This window comes from Euleptes europaea, chromosome 1, assembly GCF_029931775.1.
Source record: "Euleptes europaea isolate rEulEur1 chromosome 1, rEulEur1.hap1, whole genome shotgun sequence".
Lineage (NCBI taxonomy): Eukaryota > Metazoa > Chordata > Lepidosauria > Squamata > Sphaerodactylidae > Euleptes > Euleptes europaea.
Window position 1 is genome coordinate 125,230,300 of NC_079312.1, and position 9,540 is coordinate 125,239,839.

The following is a 9,540-nucleotide window of genomic DNA, read 5'->3' on the forward strand; positions in this document are numbered from 1 at the left end:
AGAAAACACAATGAACAGACGCTGTTTTAAACTGACTACTACAACAACTATTTTCTGACAAAGTAAGAGAATGCATGCCACTGTAACAAAATACAATGGCAAAGGGAAACAGATGAGCCTGAAGGACTAGATTCTCTGTACCTTTCATAAGAAGAGTTACCGCAGATTATAGATTGTTCTTTATTCAGTGCATACCTTTCTTCGCAAAGGAGAACCATTCTGCAGCAGCTGATTTTCTTGAATACTTTGGTTCCCCACAGTGTTTCTGAGTCAGTTTTGCTCAAAAAGCATCAAATCACCTGACGAGGATAGACGCTCCCATACACAAACCATTTCCATTCATGCTAGACAGGAAATAAAGAACAATTCACACGCCAGGTCAGCTGGTCCCCCCAAAAAACCCTTGTGAATTCTGGGAAATGCAGTTCTAGACTTTCCCTTACTGAAACCAGGAAGAACAAACGAGAGTTGCCAACTGCTGCACCCTACGCTACGATAGCATGTGGATCTTTATTTTTGCTATCCGAGAAGCAAGCAAGAACAATAAACGTTGAAGTTAGAAACCAAATTCTGTAGGATACAAAAGAAAATATATTATTTGGGCAGGAACATTCTCATAAAGTCACAGTAGGTCGGATGATCAGCATATTTGGGTATTAAATTAAATTTCATAGTGCAGAAAACACGGGCAGCCCAATCCTGGGGGGTGGTCCTTGCTCTGCGGCCGTGGACAGTGCAGCAACAGCATAGTGGAGCCGCCTCCTAGGGTTGCCAGGTCCCTCTTCGCCACCGGGGTTTGGGGAAGGGAGGGACTCTTGTATCCTACTGGGAACTGGTTATATTGCTGCCGTAGAAGATTGAATTAAAACAGACTACTTGTTTATGTAATTTATTTACTACAAAATGGATGATATATTATGGGGCTGAAGAAAAGAATGTGAAACGGCCGTCCCCCATTTTTTGGATTTATACCTGCCATTGGATATCCTAAAGAGACTGGTTATTATTGAAATCCAGAAGAGGATTTTTGCCTCCTGCTTTGCACCAAAAGAACTGTTCTACACTTACCTTGTATTTTTGTATATATTTAGCAACTTGGTGGTTTAGATTTCATGTTGTACACCTGTCTTTGTCTTTTTCATCAATGTCACTCCTTATACTATTGCTACCTTGTATCCTGTCTATGTGCTTTTGTGTACCTATTCTCCCGTGCTAATTTCCAAACCTTGCGGTATAGGCACGGAGGTGCCCTTATTTTTTGACTTAGTACCTGGAGGCTGGCAACCCTAGTCGCGACCAGCTCTGCAAATTCGGCATTTAAAACAAAATAATAGTGAGGTGGATGCAGGCTTCGGACCGGGCTGCCATGGAGGCATGCAGCCACCAGAGGCCCACAGGGAGGCAGCAGCAGAGAGGGGCGGGGAGGGGAGGTAGGACTAGACAATGCACCTCACAAGGTGGGCACACCCCCACCCCCACCACAGCCAGAGGGAGGGCAGTGAAGGCCCAAGGAGGGGTGGGAGAGGGGTAGAACTAAGCAAAGGAGGATGGAGGATGGCTCTGCCCCCACCCAGCTCTGAAGGAGTGCAGCTGAGCCCAGGAGAGGGGCGGGAGAGAGCTGGGGATGGGTGGGTTGCCCCAGCCATGCACCAGGGGACAGTGGCGGTCCAACCAGTAGCCCCGCACGCAGCAGAAGCCACTGGGGGGGATGGGCCCACGACTGCACACCACTTGCCAGTCCTGATACCCCATCCCGTGCTGCAAGCATCCAAACCCTAGTCGTCCCTGAAACGTCAGACGGCAAACGGGCTGGGCGGGGGAAGAGGAAGGGCCAGAACCATGAGGGTGCAGGGGGATCAGCAGGATGCCAACAGGGACTTTCGCTGCTAGAGGGGCGCCCACCCTAGCGAGGGCGACCCCTCTGGACAGGTCAAGGCGCTGGCTGCGATGGTTAGGCAGCCAGGAAACCAGTGGCCAGGAAAGGGACCGACCAGCACCGCCCTGCAAAATGGACCCGAGCCACTCATGGCGGCACCCCAGGCCCCAACAATGGGGAGGTGGGTACCCCTAGCTCAGAAGGCACCGAGGCCCAGAGAGAGAGGCAGGTGGCTGGGAACGGGCAGCCCACTGGCATGGGAAACCATTCCCCCAGGTTGACACTTGGTGCCCCTCTTGATTGGTGGATGCCTCTCATTCTGCGCCACAGACCCTCCCCGTCTTTGGATGCTTGGGCTTCCTCAGTGCGAGACCTCACCCTCCTGGAGCTTTCAGCACCTCAAGGCCTTTTGGGAGGTGTCCTGCATTGCTGAGGATGAGGCAGGGTAGCCAACCTCCAGGCGGTGGTTGGAGATCTCCTGGGATTACAAGCCATTTTGATTCTTCCTTAAACTGTAGAGAAAGTCGGCATATAAAAACCAACTCTTCTTCTTTATTTGGAAGGGAAAACGAGTACGGGGGCATCCAGCAACGTCATCCACCTCTGGGTCTGCTGGGAGCTCACATTCCACCCACACCTGCTGTAGCTTTCCACGTTGGCTGATCTCCAACAGGAGAAGGCATCTGACAGGGCCATAGCCATTGTGAAAGGAGGCTGATTCACTGGGTAAGCCTGTGGGTGGAGCAAAAGGTTGTCAGTCGCATGCAGGGCTTCACCTGTTGGATGGCTTCTCGCAGCAGTCTGTTGAGAAAAAACAGCATGCATGGCCACAGAAGGATGCCAAAGGCTTCCTGGTAGGTGCATTAGGGATCCTCCAGGATGTTCAACCGGACCGGCACAAGTGGCACAGACACCAGCGTGGGAGTCAGGAATGGGCTGCTTGAGACTGCATGGCAGAGTGGAAGCAAATAAAAACAGGAATCAAATTCACTGATCCTACATGAGATTCTCAAAACAAGTGCAGCCCCTGTAGTCCACTCACCCCTCATTGTTTCTAGTGCAGCCCAACTCACAGATCTAACATTTTATTAACGTCTGATTCCAAATTCAGACTTGCTACAAACTGCCTTCATGCACCAACTGATAGCTTACATCAGTATCACAACCCAAAGGTGAGAAGAGATTCCTAGACCATTAAAGAAACATTGCTTTTCTTTTATCAAGTCCCAAAGTAAACCACTATACCAAGTGAAACTAAAGCAGTAGTCATGTTATTTACAAAAACATTCTTGCATTTCAGTAAATACTGTAACACAACAAAATTCATAACCATGTTCTCTTAACAATATGGGACTAATTAATGGCAGTTACATAAGATCCTTGGGGCAGGTGACATGTAGAGCAGAGATGATGCTTTAGGACTCTATAGATAGCACTGTCAAGTATTTGTCAAGTAGTACAAGCAGGTTTATTCATAAATCCCACTATGTTAAATGAGGCTCACTCCCAGTAAAGTAGTAGAAAAGAGCAAGAGTCCAGTAGCACCTTAAAGACTAACAAAAATATTTTCTGGCAGGGTATGAGCTTTATGCACAGTAAAGTGTGCATGTGATCAGCAGATGCAATTTTAAAATATATTTTATTTCAGGCTATTTGTATCCAATAAAAATATCAGTTTTGTATATCAGACTACCTAACTTCTGTCAGTGTTTACATCTGAAAATTTAAACTAGTTCTCCAGATTTTCTGAGGATGTGTATAGCATGCCCAGTACCTGTGGATTTAATGAGTGAGCCCAAGCAGTGTAGTCAGTGCCAGATTGGGATCTGGGAGAGCCAGTTTTGAATCACCACTCTTTCATGGAACTTCACTGGGTGATCTTGGGCTAGGCACTTTCTCAGTCTAACCTACCCCACAGGGTTGTTGTACATATAGATGTACATATGAAGCTGCCCTATACTGAACCAGACCTTTGGCCTATCAAGGTTGGTACTGTCAACTCAGACTAGCTGCAGCTCTCCAAGGTCTTTTATATCATCTACTACCTGATCATGTTATCTGAAAAACCCGGGATTAACCTAGGACCTTCTGCACGCCAAGCAGATACTCTAACACTGAGTCATGCCCACTCCTCTGTGTTGTTATAAAGATAAAATATTGGGAGGAAAATGTATTTGGATGGGAGACTACTGAGAAAGTTCAGGGTTGCTACACAGAGGCAGGCAAAGGCAAACCACCTCTGAACATCTCTTGCTTTGAAAACCCTAGAGGGACATCATAAGTCAGCTGCAACTTTACAGCAAAAAAACCTGAACAGGCCAATTGCTACAGCAATGTGAATTTTTCAAGGGTACACGCTTCGATTTCACAAGTACATAGGGTTCCCAGCTCCAGGTTGGGAAATACCTGGAGATTTTTAGGGCGGAGCCAGAGGAGGGCAGGGTTGGGCTTCAATGCCATAGAGTGCAGCTGGCAAAGCGTCCATTTTCTCTAGGGGAACTGATCTCTGTCGCCTGGAGATCAGTTGTAATAGCAGGAGATCTCCAGCTACTACCTGGAGGTTGGCAACCCCAACATTATCCAATGCATGTTTTGTGTCCATTTGGTTGGTACTAACAAATGGCACGACACAGATTTCATCCCTGTTTTGGGATTCTGTATTGCTCAACACTTCTCTTTTTCACATTATTGAAGAACTTGGTGTTATCCAGGACTTTTTTTGGGGTTTTTTGTATGTATCACTGCGAGATTTCAACCTGACAGGCCATTCAATTTTGTTCCTCGCCTTAGAATTTGGATGTAAATACACAGTATATTTGTTGTCTCATGTTAATCTGACTTTTGATGTTACAGTAAACTAACTTGAGTGACTATATTGTGAGCCCTACGTGCTGACACCATTGTCTAGAATCGCCAATTTCAGGATAGGTTTTTCTGTGAATATAGAGTAACTACCTGGAGGTTGGCAACCCCAACATTATCCAATGCATGTTTTGTGTCCATTTGGTTGGTACTAACAAATGGCACGACACAGATTCCATCCCTGTTGCGGGATTCTGTATGGCTCAACACTGCTCTTTATCATCCCCCCCCCATACTTAGAACTAAGTCCCACTGAGTTCAATGGGCCCCCCATACTTAGAACTAAGTCCCACTGAGTTCAATGGGGTGTACTCTGCAGCCAGTGCCAAGGATTGTAGAGCACAGGGTTGCCTCGTATCTTTTCAAAAGGTTCAGAAGAAGAAGGCCCGAAAGGCTAGGCCGCATTGGCATCCAAGGATAGCTTTATTGCAACCCCCCCTCCAGAGCAAGGCTTATCAGCCCACTGCACACCTCCCTCAGCCCGAAAGGCAGCGGCCGCATCACACAGCTCCAATGCGGCAGCTGGGGGGGGGGGGAAGTCGGCGCTCCGCCTGGCGCCTTTTCCACGCGGGCAACGTGCGCGCGTCAGACGTCGTGCGTGCCCGCCCTGTTCTCCCATTAGCTCTCTTTCCCCCCCCTCCTTCCTCGCGTCCTTCCTTGGCCGCCATTTTGAAGCCGCCGCCTCCATGTTCCGTTGCTTTCACGTCACACGACGCTGTCTAAAATAAAACACACATCCCGTATTTTAATAAACAAGGGCACGCGTTTCGAAGAATCGGGGACTATTCGAAACGAAACCGGCAGCTCCGCCGAGACGTGTGGCGAGGAAACGTGCCACACGATCGCTTCCGGGGTTTCGCGTAACGGTCTCCGGCTCTTCGAAGTCGACCGTTTATCTTTTCCACGGGCACCGGTTGCCGTTAGCGGCGCCTCTTGGTCTCAACCATTCTCTCGAGAACGCAAGCCTATTTTTCCTTCGACTTGGTTAAGAGGGGAGGGGGGGTCTCGCGGGTCACTTCCGGGTCAACGGGCGCCATTTTGTAGCGCTTTAAGAGGTTGGGGAAGGGCGGCGCCTCGTCCACTTGCTCGTGGCGGCGGTCGGAGGCGGCGGCGCTCCGGTGAGTCTCGGCCTCGCGCGTTAGACGCTCGCCCGGGGACGGGTCCGTGACCCGCAAGCGCCCAACCGCCGAGCTTCCCTTCGCGGCCCTGCTGCCCTCCGCCTCCTTTGGTGTCCCAGCATGAGTTACGGGCGGCCGCCGCCAGACGTGGAAGGCATGACCTCGCTGAAGGTGGACAACCTGACCTACCGCACCTCCCCGGACACGCTGCGCCGCGTCTTCGAGAAGTACGGCCGCGTGGGGGACGTGTACATCCCCCGGGACCGCTACACCAAGGAGAGCCGCGGCTTCGCCTTCGTGCGCTTCCACGACAAGCGCGACGCCGAGGACGCCATGGACGCCATGGACGGCGCCGTGCTCGACGGGCGGGAGCTCCGCGTGCAGATGGCCCGCTACGGCCGGCCCCCGGATTCCCACCACAGCCGCCGGGGGCCCCCGCCGCGCCGCTACGGGAGCGGGGGCTACGGGCGCCGCAGCAGGAGGTGAGCGCGGGCGGGGGGGGGGGCAGGCCTGGGCCGCAAGCCCCGCCGCCGTGTGAGAGGGAAGCCCGGGGGGGTGGGGTGGGGGGGCATGAAAGAGGCATAAAAGCGCATTTCGTGGCGAGGAGGCGGCGCGTGTCCCGTGACGGGAAGTTCAGAAGGGAAGGCGTGGGCCTCATTGCTAAACTTAAGGGGAAGGTCGGCGGGAAAGTAATTAGGCCACGTGATGCGGGAGAGGCAGGGGCCGAACGGGCCGCCTAAAGTTCCCTTTTTTTTTTTTGGCGCCTTAATTGAATCTCCGAAACACAATTGGAGTTTCTGGTTTATTTGTTATTCACCCCCCCCTTTTTTTTTGGCGCCTTAATTGAATCTCCGAAACGAAATTGGAGTTTCTGGTTTATTTGTTATTCACCCTTCTCTCTCTCTCTCTCTCTCTTTCCTCCCCCCCCCCCCAACCACCATGCAGCCCTAGAAGACGGCGCCGGAGCCGATCCCGAAGCAGGAGCCGATCCCGGTCCCGCAGCAGGTCGCGCTACAGCCGCTCCAAGTCCAGGTCCCGCACGCGGTCCCGGTCCCGCTCCACCTCCAAGTCCAGGTCTGCCAGGAGGTCGAAGTCCAAGTCCTCGTCGGTGTCGAGATCTCGCTCCCGGTCGAGGTCCCGGTCGAGGTCGAGAAGTCCCCCGCCTGTCTCAAAGAGGGAATCAAAGTCCAGGTCCCGTTCAAAGAGCCCCCCGAAGTCTCCAGAAGAAGAAGGAGCTGTGTCATCCTAGGAAAATGGTAATGTGGTTATTGGTCTACTATACTTGCATGCGTTGTTGTATTAGGTTAAGTGGGTATTAAATCCTCTTATGTAGTATCGTAGAGCAAGTAAATGGGCACTTGGTTAACTTCTCAAGAGGGCATTTAGTTTATGGCTACTAAAATAAATTTCCAAAGGGATTTTTGCCAAGGATATCTTTGTGTTTTGTTACAATTAATAGCTTGCTATTTAATAACTGTTTGAGACACAACCTATTTCTGAAAATGACTATTTCTTACTGTTCTTATCCAACATCTGCATTTTCCCCTTTAAAGCTGCGGTCTCCTGTTTGCTTAAAGAATATTGGCCAGTATTGCAGATTTTAACTGATTTGGCTGATTCTCCAGGGACCAGTTTCTGTGGGCGTGTATTGGAGCAGGTTTGTCTTTAAATGTTAAAGATACACTATCCTGTTAATGAAGTCCTGTGGTTACAATGTTCAACAGCGGCAACAAATAGTACGGAAGCCGGTATGCAAGTGATTATGGAAGCCAGTATCTTCTCCAGTGCAATTGTGGGCTTTTAAGGATATACAGGGTGGGGAAAATGGATAGTGTGTCTTTAACCTCAAATTGTTTGGTCCTGTTTTTTCAACGGAAGGGGGCCTAGAAGTCTTACAGATTGCGCAGCTACTAAGGACTCTAAAAAGCTTTGACTAAGAGCTAATGCGTAATCTAATCTGTATTGGGCTGGATTCAGATTAAGGGTGGTTTGATCATAGCCTGACATGGCGGGAGGTGGGACCTTGCACAATTGGTATAAAATTTTGTGAAAATAAGACCAGGCCAGTACTGCTAGGTATCTAAAAACAGCCACAAAGTACTGAAGACATGCAAGGTGTACCCTGGCTGAACTATTCCCTTTTCAAATCTAGATGCATCACATAGATGAAAACTCTACATAAAGGATGTCCTTGGAGGAGAAATGATCATAAGAACCACCAGTCCATTGGAGAGACACTTGGTACAAGCAACCAGCCATTGAAAAGGTTATTTTGTAACACTTTGTTTAACCTTTTTCTTTTCTTTGAGCCTCAGATGGCAGACTTTTACTTTTATGTGCCATTTTGTTGCTATTATTCAAATTTCTTGTAATTTAGTGAAGTGAGCGACTACAGATTTCATTATTGGCTTGGATATTTGAGGTAAAACTTTATTTTTGTTCATATAGTGCTGACTTGTTTGGAAATAAATTGGTAACTAACTTGCTGCCTCAAGTTTTAATATTAAGCAACCATGCAGCTATAATATGCTGATTAGCTTAATGCTGTCCAAATGTTCAATTTTTATCTTTTCTCAAAACTCTTGAAACTTTTAAATTCAAATGCATTTTGCAAACTTAGTTGAAATAGTGTCTTCAAGTCAAATATTAAACATTACAGGTTATTTTGAAAGATTTGCTTCATCAGACAAAATTCTAATCTCTTCTCTTATGTATTTTTGTGCACTAGGCGCAGTTGTGTAGCAGTTGAGTAATGCTGGTTAGCTGTTAAGGTGGCGTGTTGCAGTGCAGAGTGCTTGGCTGTTTCCTGTTTTCTCCTGATTGCTCCTGTAACGATGCCTTGTCGTGCAGAAACAAATGGCTGTCCAGTTAATTATAATTGCCTGACAACTGCACTTCCAGTCACCCGGGCCTTGCATAAAAATAACGGAGCATACAGTGAGCACATCTAGCTGGTGATATACACACCTTATTTTTTCCAGAATGGTAAATTAGACCATCTACATATGTGAACTTGCATATAAAAATGTAATGCTAAAGCATTTGATCCATTCCTCTGTAAGTACCAGTTTGGTGTTACCTTAAAACATTCTGTACTATAACCACTGTCTGTAGTTAATAAATCATTTTCTTGGTGTTCAGTTTTTGAACTTCAATGTCCTGTGTCAACTTACTTAGCTTCCACTTTCATGAATCTATCATGGCCCCAACCACTTAGTGATGCCTCTTGGTCAGTGAGTAAAGATTAAAAGTGGAAAATTAAAACTTCTAAACTGACTGAAAATGAATAAATATACTTTGTTCACAGAATTCACATTGTGGTAGGGACAGAGCCTTCAATTTTCAGGGGAGCGTCAACTGAAAAAAAGTCCTAATAAAACTACTTGTTAAGTGGACACTAGTCCACTTAACATTTGTTAAATGTTGGTGAGGTAGTTTTAATATGAGCACTTTAGTAGTAAGCCAATATTAAATAAGGTAAAGGTCCCCTGTGCAAGCACTGGGTCATTCCTGACCCATGGCGTGACGTCACATCGGTTTCCAAGGCAGACTTTGTTTACGGGGTGGTTTGCCAATGCCTTCCCCAGTCATCTTCCCTTTACCCCCAGCAAGCTGAGTAGTCCTTTTACTGACCTCAGAAGAGTGGAAGGCTGAGTCCATCTTGAGCCGGCTACCCGAACTCAG

General features: G+C 48.2%; 1 protein-coding gene across 3 annotated transcripts; it reads left to right on the forward strand.

The window, feature by feature from the left end:
* Positions 1 to 5,957: 5,957 nt before the first annotated feature.
* Positions 5,958 to 9,005, forward strand: SRSF2 (serine and arginine rich splicing factor 2). Of its 3 annotated transcripts, XR_008933412.1 has the most exons (4): positions 5,958 to 6,338; positions 6,802 to 7,120; positions 8,022 to 8,122; positions 8,585 to 9,005. XR_008933412.1 is itself a non-coding variant. In XM_056853518.1 (3 exons), the coding sequence occupies exons 1-2, from the start codon at positions 5,977 to 5,979 to the stop codon at positions 7,103 to 7,105; spliced, it is 666 nt and encodes a 221-aa protein (XP_056709496.1). In that variant the 5' UTR covers positions 5,958 to 5,976; the 3' UTR covers positions 7,106 to 7,120; positions 8,022 to 8,428. The 3 variants fall into 3 exon arrangements, 2 of the variants coding, with proteins under 2 accessions (XP_056709496.1, XP_056709507.1); XM_056853518.1 differs by lacking the exon at positions 8,585 to 9,005 and having other exon boundaries at positions 8,022 to 8,428; XM_056853529.1 differs by lacking the exons at positions 8,022 to 8,122; positions 8,585 to 9,005 and adding an exon at positions 7,410 to 7,872 and having other exon boundaries at positions 6,802 to 7,112.
* Positions 9,006 to 9,540: the final 535 nt, after the last annotated feature.

Excerpts from the sequence above, each read along its gene's own strand:
- SRSF2 (XM_056853518.1), top strand. The coding sequence starts at position 5,977 with ATGAGTTACGGGCGGCCGCCGCCAGACGTGGAAGGCATGACCTCGCTG. Across the intron at positions 6,339-6,801 it reads TACGGGCGCCGCAGCAGGAG|CCCTAGAAGACGGCGCCGGA; the intron begins GTGAGCGCGGGC and ends ACCACCATGCAG.